Below are 19862 nucleotides of genomic sequence, written 5' to 3' on the forward strand. Positions count from 1 at the left end.
AAAGAATATGAATATTTATTTACAGCAATCAGTTCATAGTGCTTTTCATTTCATTGCTCTCTGTATCAAATCTTAGGCAAGAAAAAGAAAACTTACATATCAATTAGCATAGCCTTACAGAAATGGAAAAAAAAATCCCTCTAAATATTCAACACAGCCTGACACTTTAAGATAGCACTAAAGTCCCTTTCTCAACTGCATGAATTGCCAAAGGCCTGGGGATATGGCAAGTACACCAGAAAATAGTCACCCTTGTCTTGAGGCTGTTTTAATTACTGAAAAGCTAAGGACAAAATATATCTTTGAGAAATTATCGTTTTTTCTCATCTCCCCCCAAATAAAAAATGTTCCTGTACGCAGTATATGTGAAGTATCTGTATTTTTAAGAAATTATGTAACAAAATACTTAAGATGGAAAAAAACACCAAAATCTTCAAATCACATATTCTTAAAAATATTAAAACACTATAAATACAAGGTAAAGTTTAATTAAAAGTGAATAAATGGAGGTGAGCCTCAAAACTGCAAACCTATGTCCTTACATTGGAATGAGAAAACTTGCCCTTGACCTTACGGTCCTCACCTCATCGATCTGGGGTTCCTGAGCCTGAGCAGCCTTGGGTGCTGAGGAATCACAGTCTGGACTGTAATGCTCACAGTAGTCATACGCTGCTTTGGGGTCACCTATGATCAACAACTGCTGGATGTCCCCCTGCCAAGAAACAAACATAGTTAAATAGTCAGCATATTTGAATACACATATTTCCAGAGCAAGATTTATCCAAGACACAGTGTAGTTCATCTTTAAATATGAGAAGAAATCGCTTACATTTCAATGTTAAAAACAGCCCTACAGGATTGAGAGAGAAATTCACACCTGTTTAACAAATAGGATCTTCTGCTATATTGTGGTTCAGAGAATCTATAGTATATACATCTGTTTGCTAAAACTTGATTTTACTGCATTCACAGTTTACTCTGTGTGGAATAAGACAAATGAAATGTGAATAATAAGCTGATAAAAAAGTAAATAAGATTTTAAAACTATAAATATATAAAACTGTAATGTATTTCCAATATTAAATAATGGAAGAGTTCGACTGAATTATTTTTTAAGCAAGTTTATACAAGAATTTTTAAATGAAAATATAGATCCAAACTATTGAGTTCTGTTAGAGGACTGAATATCAAATGAAATTTCTACTTACAAATATGAATGAGAAATGCAGAGACCAGAAAAATCCAAATTAAAAAGCATGAGTTTGGCTTTTGTTTTGTTTTGTTTTGTTTTGTTTTGTTTTTTGCGGTACGCGGGCCTCTCACCCTTGTGGCCTCTCTCGCTGCGGAGCACAGGCTCTGGATGCGCAGGCCCAGCAGCCATGGCTCACGGGCCCAGCCACTCCGCGGCATGTGGGATCCTCCCGTACCGGGGCACAAACCTGCGTCCCCTGCATCGGCAGGCGGACTCTCAACCACTGCGCCACCAGGGAAGCCCAAGTTTGGCATATTTTTGTTAAAAATGGAGCATCTAAGCATACATCAAACTCACTTATTTAGAAATCTGAATAATTTTAATAAAAAATAAACATTAGAAATAATTAATAGGATTATCTAAAGAGTTTTAGTTCCAGGAGGTTCTGGAAACTGTGTAAACAAGAGGAAGATCAAACATTTTGCTCTCAAACCCATCTGAATATTTCCACATGGGTCTAATTTGACATTAAACTAGTTTGATATAAATCTATGGGTCATGACCATATTAATTCAGAATTATATTCAGTCCTAGAAGAATGTCTGGGTTAATATCCATTTGACTTGGTGATTCAAGTCCCTGTAAGTCTGCGCTCAAGAGTCTGATTCACAGAACTCCTGATATCATTTTGAATAATTTCAAAGTTATTTCAGCTTTCTCTATGTCTGATTAACATAAGCTATTTAGAGCCTGATGAAAATTTTAGAAGCCTCTAACATTGAATTAGAGAGCAGGAAAGAATTCATAGCACTTTTTTTTTTCCATAGCACTTTTATACCACAATATTCATTTATTCATTTATTCATCAACAAATGTGGATTGAGAAAGTACTATACACAAGACATTGAACATAGTATCACTGGAGATGGAAACATAAATTTGATGTAATCCTTGCCCTTGGAGAGTGCAATATAGTGGTTAAGATTTAAAACTGTAATAAAATGGAGAATAAAATTTATAACTTGAAAAGACATAAGCAGACTCTTGTGAAAAGTGCCAAGAAAAGAGTATAAATTATTTAGTTCTAGCTGGCAATCCTTTATTGAATACTGTGGTTCCTATCTTTGGTGTGATAGTTATTTCTATTTGTATTGCTCTTTCTTCTGTCTAAAAAGCACTGTATATTATTACTCTTAAAATTAGCATTTATGCTAATGGATCAGAAATCTATATTTTCATTCATATCACTTTACTGAGATATAACTTACATATAGAATTTATTGCTTTAAAGTGGACAATTCAGTGTTTCTTAGTTCATTCACAGAGTTTTCCATCCATCATCAATATCTAATTTCAGGAAATTGTCATCACCCCTAAGAGAAACACCATAACCAATGGCAGTCACACATTATCTCTTCCTTTGCTAGCCCCTGGTAACCACTGGACATTTCATATAAATGGAATCATACATCATGAGGCCTTTTGTGACTAGCTTCTTTCATTTGTCATGTTTTCAAAGTTCACCCATGTTTTAACATGTATCAGTACTGCATTCCTTTTTTGAAATAACAACTTGCTGTATGAACCTACTATTGAATATATTTTGTTTATCTAGTCAGCTGTTACTAGCTATTTGAGTTGTCTCAACTTAGTAGATATTTTGCTATTTGTTTTTTATATGTCATTCCTTTTTTGTTACTCTCTTACTCTCTTATTTTGTGCTATCTTCTTTTGTGCTAAATAGATATTTACTAGTGAACAATTTTAATAATTTTGTTCCTTTTACTATACTTTAGAGAGCTTTTGTTTTAGTGATTACCCTGGGGATTATAATTATCTTAATTTATGACATTTTTCAGATTAATATCAACTTAACATCAGCACTATACAAAAATTTGTTTCTGTATAACTCTATTCCCTTTTTCCCTGCTTTGTAATATTATAGTTATACAAATTACATCTTTATACAATATAAGCCATCAACATAGTTCTATAAATTTTGCTTTATGCAAATTGTATTTTAAAACAGATAAGATAAGGAAAGTGCTATAAACAACAACAACAACAATTTGTACTGTTTTTATATATACTTATGTTGGTAATTTTACCAGTTTTTTTTATTTCTCTGTGTGAATTTGAGTTACTGTCCAATGTCCTTTCATTTCAATCTAAAGGACTCCTTTTTCTTTCTGGTAAGGCAGCTCTACTTTTGATACATCATTTGTTTTTCATAAATCTGGGACTGTCAATGTCTTCTTTGTTTTTTGAAAGGTAGTTTTGCAGGATATAGAATTTTTGGTTGACAATCTTTTTCTTCCAGAACTTGGAATATGTCACCCACTGTTTTCTGGCCTCTATGAAATCTGACAAAAAATTAGATGATAATCTTAATGAGAATCTCTTTTATGTTATGAATCACTTTATTATTGATGCTTTGAAGATTCTTTCTTTGTCTTTTGACTGATTATAGTACTTTGCATGTGGATTTCTACAAGTTCATCTTGCAGTTTCCTGAGATTCTCAGATATACAGATTAATGTGTTTCATTAAAATTGGGAAGGTTTTGGTAATTAATTTTTGGAATATGCTTTGTACCTCCTTCCTCTCCACTCTTTTTGGGACTCATTATTATGTCTATGTTACTATGCTTGATGGTGTCCCACAGGTCTTTGATGCTCTGTAAACTTTTTGCAAGTTTATTCTTTCTTTTCTTCATACTGAGTAATCTCAATTGATTTTCAACTCCCGATCTATTTTGTTCTTTTTTAAGACATTCTACGTTTATTTATGTCCATTTGATAAGGCTTCATTCTCATACTTTCATGTAGATGTTAAGCTGTGGCTTCCTTTAGTTTTTTTTTTTTTTTTTAACATACTCATAATTGCTGATTTAAAGTCTTTGTCTGGTAAGTCCAATGTCTGCATGTCTTCAAGGACAGTTCCTATAGATTTGTTTCTCCTTTGAATGGGACATAATTTCCTGATTCTTTGCCTGCCTCATAATTTTTTTTGACAGCTGCACATTTTAAATGTCACCTGTGGAGATTGGATTCCTTGCCCCCTCCCCTCAATGCTTGTTGTTATTTTGTTTGTGGTTGTTTTTGCTGCTTGTCTGGTGACCTTTTGAAGTAATTATATAAGTCAATTTTCTTTGTTTCCTGTGTCCACTGAGGTCTCTGCTCAGGTTAGTGATGAGCAAATGATTGGGCAGAGAATTCCTTAAAAAACTCTCACTATTTGCCAAGAGACTTTGAGTATGTATTTTTGTGTGAGCATGCCTATAATATTCCAACAGTTTACAACTCTGCCTTAGATCTCCTTTCTTGCTATGCAGATCCTCAAGGTCAGTAATATTTGAGATATTAAGGTGTCTTCAGGTCTTTCCTGGACATGCACTCAGGACTCCTAGATCTCCAAGAGTATATTGAAGTTCCTCAGTGACCTTTATAGACATCTCATTTCCAAACATTTTATTTTTAGTGTCTTTGTCTGATCCTTGTTTGCTCAATATCCTAACAGTTAAATGAACACCACCAACTATGTGCTAAAGATCTGCATCTAGAATGTCTCATTAGTAACAGAAAAATGACTAAAATTAAAATGTCAAAAACACACATCTGCCAATAAAAACTTCATTGACATGATATATTGCAATGTTTAGTAATCATTGAGATAAATTTTGTTGAATTCAGAAATTTCTCTACAATCAGATTTAGCTATATTTCTTCAGTTATTTAGTCATTTCATTCAATCATTCATTCAAAAAGTGCTTTGAAAGTGCATGTAACATGTTAATATGTTCAGATAACACCCAAATAAGGAAACACCTACTTTATTTCCCAGTAAAACATGAAATAAAGCAGAATCAGCAAATACTCTTCCACAAAATATATGGCTTATAATGGTTATACTATTATTAGTGTTTCCAACATCAAAATTATTTATTTTTATATGTTATGAGGCAGTACAATCAAACAAATTAGATTGTTTCTGAGATTTTTTTTTGATTCTTTTTTGTAAATAGCTAGAATAGACTCTAATATTTAGCTTATGCCTACTGATTTTAAACATTCTCACAGCAAATGAATATAAATTCTTAAAATTTATTGATAACATTTCTCAAACACTAACTTATGAGTTTAGAACACTGAGTAGCCACAATTGAATTATTGTAAATAATAACTAGTAACAGAGAAATTTGAATATTCTTCATTCTGTTGTTAAAAATAGGCATCATTCAGTACCTCTTGTGTACTGTCATCATTGAGTGTTTCAATCAGAAATTCTGATTCTTGAATCCCAGCCTTGCCATTAATTACTTGCAATTATGCAAGTCACTTACCCTAATTCATCATTTGTAAAATGAATGCATTTATTTATTTATATTATTTTTTTTTTGCGGTACGTGGGCCTCTCACTGTTGTGGCCTCTCCCGTTGCGGAGCACTCGCTCCTGACACGTAGGCTCACTGGCCATGGCTCACGGGCCTAGCCACTCCGCAGCATGTGGGATCTTCTCGGACCAGGGCACGGACCCGTTTCCCCTGCATCGGCAGGCGGACTCTCAACAACTGCGCCACCAGGGAAGCCCAAAATGAATGCATTTAGAGATCATATCTAAGGTCCTCTTCAGAACTGAAAATTATAGAGTTCCACACTTAACTTATAGATAACATAATAAACCAAATGAAGCTTTTGCTGAAACACAAAAAATTGCCTATCTTATTACATATAGTATTTTTAATAGTATATTTTTTAGAAGAATACTGGTTTCCTGAGTACTTAACTGTTCTAGTCAAGGCACTTCACTTCATTAAATGGAATCCTGCCAACCTTTCCACAATAAATTCTTTTTTCAGGTGCTTGATATTCAGCCATTAAATATAGTACTACTGGAAAGAAACTGGAAAATTGTGTTAAAAACCTACAGTACTATTTTCCCCAGAAAGCATTTTATAGTGTTTTATGTTAATCATATGGCATGGTATGAGACAGTCTGTAGACAAACAAAAGCATCCTGACAGCTTGAATGAACCATAAATATTTAGATTCAACAGTCATAAAAATTTCTACAGCTGGAAAAGGGTGAAGTTACCAAGTAAAATTGGCATCTGCTGTACACAACATATGAAAAAGACATCCTCCTCCTCTAATACGCTACAAAGCCAAAATTAAAGTACAGCTGAAACAATTACCTTGCTATCTATAACTGTGTCAACTAGGTCTATACTATAGTACTTTTCTATGGACAGAATGAGTCTAGAGGAGGGAAGCAAAACAAATGCAAGAAAACTGAACAGAAACTATATATAAAGATGAGGTTCTTCTGAATGTCACATGCATTGCAAAAGGATCCAGGCACATTTTTATCAAGACCAATTATATAAGTAATAGCATATCCTCCTCTCAAAACTAAAATATAATGCACATATTCTAACAATTTTTGTTATTTTTGTTTGTATATGCATATATATAGTAACTGTCTATAAGGCCTAGCTATTTCCATTTTCTCTGCTATGAACGTAATTACATTATAATTCAGGAAATACACAAGTTAATACACATTTAGCTTTTTTGCATGTACAGGAAATCACATTTATTGAAAAAGTGTTGTACAAGAAATTGGTATAGTGTCTAAGGTCACATGTCAATGTGTCAATGTTAAGTGTCTGAATTTTCAGATTCAATTCCTCATCCTATGAAGTCAACCAATGTTTGGTTGAAGTCAGTTCCCAGCCTGAGCATCCACTGAACTGTACAGCAACAGCAGCTTATTCCTGAGAATGAGCAATGAAAAACCGGGTTTTGATCACCTGTCATGTTCAATTCCATATGACTGAATAAGGTAACCTGTGACTGAATTATGTGCTTGAAGCATGATAAGATCCCAAGAATGACAGAGGAAATTCAGACATAACCAAAACAGTTAAAGCAGAGGCTGGATCAATATACAACTATAATTGTTCAATAAACAGTTTGTTTTTAAACAGCTTATTTATAAACAGTCTCTCTAATATCAACCTGGCAACTAGTAACTCTACAATCCTATAAGGCTTTTAATTCCACTATGAATCTTGGAAGATTTAAACTTTTAATATTAAAACTTGGGTGTTAGTTATATTCCAGGAGAATAACTTACTTTTGGTAATATCTGGAAAAGAAGACTCCAAGTATTTATTGACTATGTGTCTCACTGAATTTCAAAGCTTTCTAGAGTTAGAAATTTCATCTCCCCTAAACCTGTTGTAAATCACATGCTGCAATTGCATTCTATAAAATCAGCTAGCCTCCAAATTTCCCGAAGCACATTCTTACCTCCATTAACTTTAACATGCAGGTATCTCAACGGGAATGAATGCTTTTATAAAATGCTTCTTGTTAAAATCTTGACTGTATGTTATAAGCAAATAGGAGTTAGGTTAATGAAGAAGATGGAGAGGGAAATAGTATTAAACAGGAAAACATCTTAAACAGAACTCTGGATGCATGAAACTGACAAAGTTGTAAAAGTACATATAGTGCTGTATAGTTGGAGGGAAGGCCCTATATGGTGATAATGAGCAGTGAGGGTTGAGGGTTGAAAGAGATAAAGTAGAAGAAAAAAAAAGAACCAAGCAAGGAACCAATCTGGGAAAAGCTTTGTGTGTGAACTGAATTCTACAAGTTACAGAATGTCATTCAAGGACTTTGAACCATGGAGCAAATTGATCAATGACGTATTTTAACAAAAGCGCTATGAATACATAGGGAAGGATGATTTGAAAGCAGCTAGTTTGGAAGCATGAGAATCTTGCTTAGGAATCCATCACAGTTAAGCATTGGGAAATTTAACTCAGCAATAGCAGGAATGGAGTAGAGGATACATAGAGTTTATTAGAGACAAACGTGTGAACTTTGGGAACTGACTAGGTAATGATGATGGAGTGGGATGGGAACGGCAAGGAGAGAGGGAGGAAGTGCATTAGAGTAGAGTGGAAGGTAGTTCTGTAGTTTCTGGTATGAGCAAGGGTAAGACAGAAAAGCCATTTACTCAGTTGAGAAACAATAAAAAGGAAAAATTGGGGATCAACTTTTTAAGTCTATGAAGTGAAATGATAATTTTTTTCTAGAAAAAGTCTTTTTTTTAAGAAACTTGCCTTTATTTACTTTTGAATTGTACTCCTCTATGTGCCAACTGTCAGGTTATATCACTGAGGCCAAACCAAGTTAGAAACATCAATAAGAATCTGCAGAAATTTTCCTTTTAGCCGGACAGCCCATACCTCTTTCTGTAGCAATTTATACCCATTTTTTCACTGGTAATCAAATCAAATCAAATTTAACCACTGGTAATCATATGTTTAAGTTCTTAGCCTCAGAATCTGACTATATTTGGAGATGGGACCTATAAAGACAGAATTAAGAGTAAATGAAATCTTTATGGTGGGCCCTAATCTAATATGACTGGTCTTTTTATAAGAAGAGGAGATTAGGACACAGACACCACAATGCAAAGGTCATGTGAAGACACAAGGAGAAGATGACTATCTACAAGCCAAGGTGAAAGGCCTCAAAAGAAATCAACCTTGCTAACATCTTGCTCTCAGACTTCAAGCATCTGGAACTGTGGAAATATTAATTTCTGTTGTTTAAGACACAGTGTGTGGTATTTGGTTATGGCAGCCCTAGAAAACAAATACAGACTGATAAATACTAGTTTGTTTTTATTTATATCTTGCAAGTATTATCTTTATAGCAGAATAAAGAAGAGCACTTCAAAACAAGTATTTTTGTTTGTTTGTAACATGGGTAATCTCTAACTATGTCCAGGATCTGGTATTAAGTAGATGCTGTGGAAATATTGACTGATTTAATTTGGCAAGCAACTAGAATTCAGGGTAATCACAGGTTATCATACACACGACAGTATCATCATGTGTAAATATCCCTCAGACATTAGAGGTAATAGAAAGTAAGAATGATAAATAAATATTTGTCTCCAAGTATAAATAAAGAATTTGAAGGGAACAAGTTTTTAAGTAAACTTACCAGAGTTTTAAAGATCTTTATCAAATTAAATTATGCTAGAGATCATAGCGAGTTTAAACAACCATTTATATGATTTTTTTAAAATGCAATTTCATTACCCTAGTAAAAAAGTTAAAACAATTCCTGGCTGTATCGTTAACTCCATATTAATGAAATTATATCCTAATTCTACTTCATTTCAACAATGAAAAGAAAATAGGAATAGAAAAATGTTTTATCATTTTTATATATAATATAAAAATATATATATAATTAGAATAATATATTTTTTGTATTCTAGACTTCATTTTATCTATTCATCGTAATATAAATCAAAAGTAAAACAACATACTTGGTTCTTTCTTGATTTAAGAAAACACACACAAAATTAGATTACAAATCATAAAAAATACTGAGATGATCCTCAGATTACAAAAAGACTCTTCATTTCAAATATTCATTAAATAATGGACATTCAAAATATGAATAATCAAAATTTGATCTTCCTCCCAAAATAAAGTCATCTGATACTTTTTACAAAAATCTGTTGTTCAAAATATTATAACTGAAGATAACATTTAAAATCTAAAAAGAGAATTTTAAAACAAAATGGAAATCATTTGAGACCTTATCTTTAAAAATTAACTAGAGAAAAAAATATTATTTGTATGAAAGAAAATATTATGTATCATTTAATATTTTAAACTTGTATTTTAACACAGACTCAAAGAACAAATTCATATAAGTAATATCAACATAAAGGTCAAATATGACCTTTGCAAGCAGGTATGACTTTCGTTGCCTGTCACACAAAGTTAACTGCAGAATTTGACATTTACTTTATATTTCATAGACTTGACTTGACAGTAAATTTTGAATTTATTTTAAAGTAATTATCATCTTTTGAATATGAAAAGAAGTGATAGACTCTTCATCATTTCATAAAGAGTTTAACAGTTGAACTGGCACATTTACTCTTTTAACCCAAGCAAATAAACAGTATCATTTCTTTTCACTATCTGTTTAACATCATCATTTTTATTGCCTATTTTTAAGTCTAGAGAAAATATCAGTGGATGAAAAGAAGTCATTGCTAGTAGCATTTTTATACATTTATTATTCTAGTTCTACATGCAGTGATGCTGTCCCAGAAGTAATAGGTCCTAGAAATAATATTTAAAAATACTTCCTTATTTCTACTCTGTTGCACTCCTCTACTATAATAAATGATACATTTCTTTAGTGAATTGAAGTTTATTAAATCAAAATTTGGCCATTTTATAAAACATAGAAGCTAAGAGGATTTTAAAAGTATACATATACATTATAAAGTAATTGATATACCTTTTACTCTTTTTTAATTTTGAAAAAAATGTGTTTTTAGTACCAACGTGAAAACTTCTTTGCTCACTACAGAATGTAGTCAAACTGTATATATGTCTACTGAACAGTGAAAGATGGGGGTCATGCTCTCAAATTTGAAAGCCAGAATTCCCTATTGAAATGGGAGTATTTGCAAAGAACTATACTTTTGAAGGAAAAAAAAAAAAAGCAAACCTGTTACACAGCATTCCTAATTCCAGGAGGCACTTCATGCCTTACAATTTTATGATAAGCTACATTTTTCCCCCAAAAAAATATTTGCTTAAAAAAGAAAACAGCAGAAGTAACACATAATTTTATTAATAGGCACAGATACATTATAAGTCAGATAATAAATGTATTTCTTCTTTAACTTTTAGTGGTAACTTACACAGAAATTTGACAGCCAGATAACTTTCAGAATCCTTTCCCCTGGTTGTCTATCAATCAGTCATCTATCCATTTAGTCAACACATATTTATTGAGGCAAAGTAACATGCTGATAATATAGATAGGCAAAAGAAAAATAAAGAGGGAAATCAGACCCAGATCCTACTCTCAGATAGCATATAACCTGGTAAGGGAGATTAATTATACACAGACATGATATATAAGAAACATATTTCTTTAGTACTTACTATATTCCAATTATGAAAAAATAAATAAATTGAGGTGGCAGGGGTGGGGTGATGACACAATTTTCATCTGGGAAAGTCAAAGGAATAATCTAGAAGGAACTGGCATAAATGAGATAATTAATGAGAAAGTGTCTAGTTTTTCTTTTAAACATAAAGATACTTGGTATTCTTTGTTGGTTCCCAGAATCCTAATCATTGCTCTCTCTTACCCTGTGCCTAAAGAATATGACACCATAGCCCACATCATCAGACTGTCTTGCAGGTCAGTTTCTAGTACAGACAATGTAAGTGACCACCAAGAGTTAGGAGTTAGGAAGGTGGGAAGAGAAGGAGGTTGGGTAGTTTCGCTAAACACTTTCCTGTCTGTCACGGCAGTCTGGTACCTTGACCACTAGTGCCACTAGTGCAGGGCTCCAGCTTTCACTGTACTGTTATTTCTGCCTCTTGCTCATTTAACCCTTGGAAAGGTAATACTCCTTGCCAGGTAACTCTGCCTCCTTGTTCAAATCTCTGCAATCACCTGAGTAGAAATTCAGTTTCCTGCTGGAACCCACATTGAACTCACTCACAAAGAGTATGAGAAGTTAGAGAAAGACCCCACAGTTGAAGGCCCTAAAATAGTAATTGGCATCTTCCTTTTATATATATATGTTAAGTTTAAGGATTCAGATAATCAGTATGTATCACTTTCCAGGAAAGTACACTGTATCTACTAGAATACACACAGTTTATGGTCGGGGCTCCTCTTCTTCTTCTTCTTTTTTTTTTGGCCATGCCAAAAAAATGAGATCCTGTTTGCAGGATCTCAGTTCCCTGACCTGGAACTGAACCCAGGCCATGGCAGTGAAAGCCTGGAATCCTAACCACTAAGCTATCAGGGAACTCCCAGGGGCTCCTCTTCTTAATAAGCCAATCTACATTATTCAGCTAAACTCACTGGAATATAAACTTCATGAGAGTAAGGACCTGTCTGTTTTGTTCTCCCAGGTTTTCACAATTCCTGGAATAGGACTGCACGTAATGGGTATGTACTAAATGTTTGTTCGGTAAATAGGTATACAGGCAATTAATTTATTCACCATTATAAGGCTCAATTTCAACAACTGTAAATTAAGAATACTATTATTTGTCTTGTATTTCCTACAGATTTTAAAAAATTAATACCTACTTAAGCAATTTTTAAAGTGTAAGTGTACACAAACGTAAGGTATAATTATTATAGTACTTCAAGCCAATTAAAGGAGAACACACCTTTGAGCTTAAATTTCTAGATGTGTTTATAGACTGTAAAATTTAACAAATGCTGCTGGAGAATACATTTTTATTCGTTCCATAACTAAATTCCAAAAAAGTTGAGTTTCAGAAGACTTAAAGTCATTATTCTATAAGTAAAGCCCATAAGGAAAAAGTATAATAGAAGAGAAAGAAAAATACATTCAGATAAGCAGTTTCCAGCATGTACCACTGTAAAAGCAATAGCTTAAAAAAATTCTACAATGTTTCCATAAGATATTCCCTGGACACTAAAAATTCTGCTCACATTTGGTATTAGAGCTTTGTTGAAAAGTATGGTGGGCCTTGGAAGAGATTTTTGATTGTATATCCAGGAACAAGACTGACATTAAATCTTAAACATGGCATAAAATGCTCAAAAAAGTAGAGATTATCAGAAGATTAACTGAAAAAATATGCTTCTTGCCTGCTAAGACTTCTGAATTTGCCAAGGCATTAACTCACAACATAGTTTTTTTTTTTCAGACATTCTATACAGTTAATGATTCTTTCTCAACTATTTTGTGCGGAAAAGGAAAGCTGCCAAAATGCTTCAAATTTTAGTTTAATTGAAAAATGCATCAGAGATTGCATCTGAACTATAATTCAAAGGAAAAAATGAAAAAAACCACATAATCACAGACAGAACTGCTACCCACACAGTCCTTATATTTCACTGTGTCCCAAAATCAGCTTAAGAAATCAGTTTTAAGAAAATGAGTAGTGATCCTATGTTACTTGAATGTACTACTAATTCAACAACTATTTACCAAGCATTACAAAAAATGCAATACTTTAAAACTTTAAAGTTGTATAAAACACTACCACAAAAAGGGCACATTTATCTTATACTTTCTAACAAACATTCCTACTGAAAGAGAACTATCAATGTGGCTCTATTCCACACCAAAAAAAATAATAAAAGAAAATGAGGAAAGAAAAAATGATTAGAAAAAAGGTAACAAATCTTTCTTCCTGCTTCCTTGTTGGCCAAGATGATCTATACTCCTTGAATCAATAAGTGTTAGAAATCATATTTATTTCATCCATTTAAAAAATATTTTCAGGCAGTGTTGTAGACACTACGGATACAATACAAAGCTTCTGTTCTCTTGGAGCTTACATTCAAGAGAAGGAAAGAGAAAATAAGCAAAATATAGTATCAGAATAATAGGTGCTGTAAAGAGTATAAAGCAGGATAGGAGAGATTGTAGAAAGTAAGACACTATACTACAAACTGTGGTCATGAAAGATTTTGCTGATAAAGGGACGCTGAGACAGAGCCAACTGAGGAACTAAGGAAGTAAGAAATTCATAGAAATATCTAAGGAAAAGCCTTCCAGGCAGAAGGACGAGTGGATGCTCAGACCCCAAGGCTGGAGCATGATTGATGTGTTCAAAACGGGATGCCTTGTGGATCAGAGGGAGCAAGGGGGTAAAGGAATCATTGATGAAGTCAGAGAAAAGGGGCAGAGGGTGTGGATGAATCACTTAGGAGACAATGGAATATTGAAAGAACTTTAACTTACTCCAAATGATATGAAAAGCCACCAGACAATTATAAACAAGGAAGTGACATTCTTTACTGACTCATTCATTCTTTCAGCCAGGGCTATTTGACAGGAATATGCCTGCTAGTCTAGGCTTGCTGCTTAGAGAACAGACTAGCAGATCGGCAGACAGACACAGGGAGATCAATTAAAAGCCTCCTGCAATTTTCCAAGAAATAGATAACGCTAATAGTAATAATAATAAATAATACTTAACTGGCACTTACTGTATACCTGCCACTCTTCTAAGAACTTTATATAGTCATACTGTAAACCAAAATGAACTAGGTCATGCCTTAAAAAAAACTACTTCTTAAAAAAATATAAAATAATTTAAATAATTTATCATATTCTTATTCTACTTCTTTGAGCTAATAATAATTTCACACTACCTATGTTTTTACTGTAAAGCTCAGAAGTATATAGAAAGATGGTAAAATAAGATTATTTGGTCCAGGATAATCCTATGGCCTTTTACAGCTTCATTAAAAGCATATATTTCATCAATCGTAAAAAAGAGAACTAAAGACTTTTGAGTTTAGCTAAAATTCCAAACAGTTCATGTTTGTAAGAAGGAAACATTGACTATTTAATACGCTATGTAAAGCGTAAAGTATTAAGTTCCTCTCTCCCTTAACCCCACATACCTAGTCAGCCCCTAAGGCATGTCAATTCTATCCCACATTAGCATTCTGAAGCAAGACCCTTCTCTCCATTTCTTCTGTCATGGCCTTGTCTCTACTGTAAGTAACCTTTTATTTGAACTAATGTTTCAACATATCAGTTTTGGTGTTTTTTTCCACTAGGTTCTTCTGATTCTAGACTAACTCCTTCACTGCCACAAAAAGAATTTTTAAAAAACAAATCTCAATGTTTAATTCTTCTACTTAAAGAAACTTCTTATGACCTATGGTTTAAAGTTCAACCCCCTCAGCATGGTATAAAATGCAGTCCACACACAGGCCCTAACTCATCCTACCAGATCATCTCCCAAATACCCCCGAAGCAAATTGCATTCTCAGATGTGCTGAGCTCATTCTAAACTTTCGTCTTTTGCACAGGTGCCCTCATCTTTAAATACCCTTTTATTTTTCATCATTTTGGAAACAGTTGTTATTTTCTCCCTTGAACATATCTATATCTTTATTATGGACAGAATCATATTTATTACAACTATTTGTTTGTATCGTGCCATCAATTATTTAAGCACAATATTTGCCATATAATATTTATTCTGTTTCAACAGAGAATAGTCAGCTACTTAATAAACACCTGACTTTCAAATGACATATGCTATCCTATACCTCTCCCTGCCCCTTCTCCTCCCAGACACTTCTAACAGAGCCTTAACCACTTGCATATACAGCATTCATTCACATATTTACTAATCTTCATTGGCTATAAACACTGTGCAAACTTTGTGTTTGATGCCACTGCTGAAGTACTTAAATTAAGGGAATATAAATCCTGCTCTCAATAAATTTATAGTCTAATGAGAAAGCTATATATTAATAGATAATTATAAAACAACATGGTAATAGACAGTGACAACAGGAATGCAATGCAAGATGGCTTATTTTGGGGGGAAGTTAATAAAATGCCACAAACTAATAATAAAATTTAAACTGGAAAAAAGAAGGCAAGTAATCAGAGATAAGACTTATAAAAGGGACAAAACAAAATGTGTGACACTTTAATGTGCACTGCTGGCAGCAGATAACTTAATCATGCACTAATCAAAAAATAGACAACGAACAAAAACAAGGCAATGATCCTATTAGAGGACAAGTAATATCTTGTATAAGTGGTATTTTGGATCTTCTATTGAGTTCTGAAATCTGAATCCACCTCAAATGCTATATTGAGTGTCTTGAAACAATTCCAACAATAAATCCTATTAAATATGAAATTACAGTAAATTATCAGTAGAGTCACAAAATAAAAGTTGTTATCTGCATTTCACACTACAGTGGAGCAGATCTGATCATACTCTGAATGACAACATGATAGCATGTGGCTATTATATAATAAAGTACAGTGATGTCTAGAATGGAGAACTGAGGAAAAGTCCTACAGCATCACTGAAGCTTGGTCATAAATAATGTAGCACATTCTTGTGTGTTTTCCCTCACCACACTTGTCATACCAACTTGGTGTGCAATAATAAGGAATGTAATTACACATCCAGAAGGCAAAAGCAGAAGCTCCTTTCAGACTTGGCTAAAAATAACTCTCAAAAAAGGATTAAACTATGCTGTATCTTGATCTACTCATGCATGTGATCTGTAGGAAAACTTAAATATCTCCCCAAAACAGAAAAATCCACAGTGAAAAATCATATTTGCCATCACAACTTTGTAAATAATTGATTATTAACACCGAGTCTAAATGAAATCTGACAACTTCTAAATTTGTTACTGTCAGGAAGAAAAACTATGTTCTGTAAAACTACTACTACGAGACACTGTCATATAGATACATTGGACTATTTCTGCATAAAAGCCATAAGATCCTCTTTTAGAAATAACTACACATATGCATCATTGTTCTGTATATTAGAGAAATTCAACATGTCCATGAATCCAGTGAGCCTGTAAAGCAGTGTTGTTGCTAAACCCTAATATTACATGGGTGTGTGCTGTGCCTTGGGATTTTAACTCTAATTTGCATTGAAGTTGTGTTTGTTACAATCAATATGTACTTGGACTGTGTTTGAACATCAACTCTATCAAATATGTACCTCATGTTTGGTATCCACATTTGTTACTTCTCTTAAATTTGTACATTATTTCCTGAAATTTATAAATAAATAATTTTGATGTCTTACTACATTCCATAAAACATGAATCACAAAACTGATTCCAGACAATGTTTCAAAAATTACATAAAGAACCACAGCTACATTCTCAAATGTACATCTTAACCAAAGATTTACAGGACAAGAACAAAACTGAGTAGCCATGGTAAACTGAAAGCTTTCTTGTTTTTCTGTTTTGCAGACGCTATGTTACTTTGACAGAGTAAGTAATAAAATCCCATTCCAGAATGACATTTTATTTTTTCTTTTAGCTATTGAAGGCTTCTTTAAAATAAACTATAGTGTCTTTTACAAAGCCAAATGTGGCTCCTATGTTAGCCATATCTATTGTTTTGCCCTAGTTTCAGAAATAATCAACAGAAGAAAGCTTTTTTTTCAAACACGTACTTATAAAACATTCAGTATTGCAGGACACACATATAAATATTTTATAAATGTTAACTCATTTAATCTTCAAATGACTCTATGAGTTGACTACTGCAGCTATCCCATCTTACAGATGAGGAAAAAGACATAGAGAGGTTGAGTATCTTGCCCATGATCTTCAAGCTGATTAAGTTCTAAATTCAAAAATCAAACCCTGGCTGTCTGACTCGAGTCAATGCTGCTAACTACCATGCATATGGTTAAAAAAGGCAAAAGCTTAATTTAAAAAAGCTTAATAATCATCATCATAACATTTTTTCATTTAACCAATTCTTTACTTATTAGACTGAATGATACCTTTGTCTTCATCTTTCATTTCCCAAGTGAAACAATGGAAATGACTTTATCATCCGTGTTCACTCACTTCTACTTTTTTGCTTCTAAAGTTCATATTTTATGAAAGATCTTAAATATTTATAAAGAAAAAAATTAAAGAAATAATTAGTGGTTATATTTTTCAGTTTAGAATCTAGATTGAAATCATGTAATGATAATTTTTAAATATAGTGATAGCTTGCTTTTTTCCCTTAATTAAAGAAGATCCAGAGAAGCCAGGGCAAGAAGGTTTTAGAGATAAATTTTGTGATACCAGAATTTTACCAATTTTAGAGATTTTGAAGATGAGACTATAGCCAAGTACCAGGCATAAACCTTCATAGCAATATAAATTTTTTCATAATAAGGAATTAACACTTTTAAATGTTTATATTTTGGAAGTTGCAATACTCCTATAACAGTGTAAACCCATTACAGCCCAATGCTCATGCTGATGATGACTACAAACACTGAACAAAACACAATGAACAATTCCCTGAGAACTCTGAAAATTAGGTAGGTCATGAAGGAGGGTTAGACCTTGAAGAAGTAAACCCACATATGATGTTATCTGTGTGTGTTTTGGGAGGGGGGGTTTCCCTTGAGGTTTTGTCCCTAGAGTGGAAGACAGTAGCTGAGCACTGCAACAGTGCTGTGGCTAGAAATTTGACAGAAACCCTGTTTCTGGACAAAGGAACAAGCTAAAAAAAAAAAAAAAACTCCATGTTAGAAGACATGGAGGGAATCTGAAGTGAATACATGGAAACAGGAAATCACCTAGCTTTGTGTATAAACCACAAAAATATAAAATTACCTCCAGAACTACACATGTGTAATGAACTCAAACCAATTTAGTTAAAACTGAGAGAACAGAACTGAGATTAAAACTGTCAATACCAGTCTCACAATAGCTCCTGAACACACACAAACAAAACAAAACTCTGAGAGTTCAAAGCTCTAGTGGAACCAGTCATAAAGGAGACACTCACCTTCTGAGTTTTATCACCAGGAGCTCTACCAGGCTTCACAGTGAATACTGGAGAAAAATCCCTCATGCTTCCAGAAGGGGAAAAGAAACCATTTTGAAATATACCAGGGCATTCTGTTCTTCTTAGCAAGACCTGCCCTTAGGCAGAAACATTTTACCCAGATTCTAACCTGTGGGGTTTTACTAGAACCTAACCTAACCAGAGAAAGGAAAATACCCCAATCCAGCCCCTTTAGCCTTCCATGTGGGAGAAGAAAAATACATCTTCATCTACTTCCTGTCCCGCCGACAGGAGGAAAAACAACTGAAAAACACTGGTGAACTTCACAATGCAGGGGCATAGGCTAACCAAAATACTGAGACATAATCATAGGACTATAGAATCTTTCCCCTCCCCCTGCATCTTTTACCCAGTGTATAATGTCTGTCTTCCAACAAAAAGTTACAAGGCATACGAAAAGGCTAAAAACAAAGTTTGAAGAGACAGAACAAGCATCAGACTCAGAAACAGATATGGCAGGATGCTGGAATTGTCAGACTAGGAATGTTTCTTGAAACTATTATTAATATTCTAAGAATGTTAATAGAAAAAATAGACAACCCACCAGAATAGATGGAAAAGGTAAGTCAAGAAATGGAATTTCAAAGATCAAAAAAAATGCTAGAGATCACAGAAATTAAGAAAGACTTTGGAGATTGGTTCAAGATGGTGGAGTAGAAGGATGTGCGCTCACTCCCTCTTGCAAGAGCACCAGAATCACAACTAACTGCTGAACAATCATTGACAGAGAGACACTGGAACTCACCAAAAAAGATACCCCACATCTAAAGACAAAAGAGAAGCTGCAATGAAATGGTAGGAGTGGTGCAATCACAATAAAATCAAATCCCATAACTGCTGGGTGGGTGACTCACAAACTGGAGAACACATACCACAGAAGTCCACCCACTGGAGAGAAGGTTCTGAACCCCATGTCAGGCTTCCCAACCTGGGGGTCTGGCAATGGGAGGAGGAATTCCTTCAGAATCAAACTTTGAAGGCTATCAGGATTTGACTGAAGGACTTCAACAGGACTGGGGGAAACAGAGACTCCACTCTTGGGGGCACACACAAAGTAGTGTGTGCATCAGGACCCAGGGGAAGGAGCAGTGACCCCATAGCAGACTGAACCAGACCTAGCTGCAAATGTTGGAGGGTCTCCTGCAGAGGCTGGGGGTGACTGTGGCTCACCATGCGGACAAGAACACTGGCAGCAGAAGTTCTGGGAGGTACTCCTTGGCATGAGCCCTCCCAG

At 33.9% G+C, this 19862-nt stretch overlaps 1 protein-coding gene across 4 annotated transcripts in view; it reads right to left on the minus strand.

Annotated features, from left to right (window-relative positions):
* COL11A1 (collagen type XI alpha 1 chain) overlaps positions 1-19862 on the minus strand; it is a gene marked incomplete at both ends in the record, with an annotated part of 206353 nt that overhangs the window by 140543 nt on the left and 45948 nt on the right. For all 4 annotated transcript variants that reach the window (XM_079696519.1, XM_079696517.1, XM_079696520.1 and 1 more), the window contains one exon: positions 584-712. In XM_079696519.1, the coding sequence (XP_079552645.1) occupies positions 584-712 (129 nt within the window). The remainder of the gene's footprint in view (positions 1-583; positions 713-19862) is intronic.

The sequence above is a fragment of the Hyperoodon ampullatus genome, assembly GCF_949752795.1.
Source record: "Hyperoodon ampullatus genome assembly, chromosome: 2".
Lineage (NCBI taxonomy): Eukaryota > Metazoa > Chordata > Mammalia > Artiodactyla > Ziphiidae > Hyperoodon > Hyperoodon ampullatus.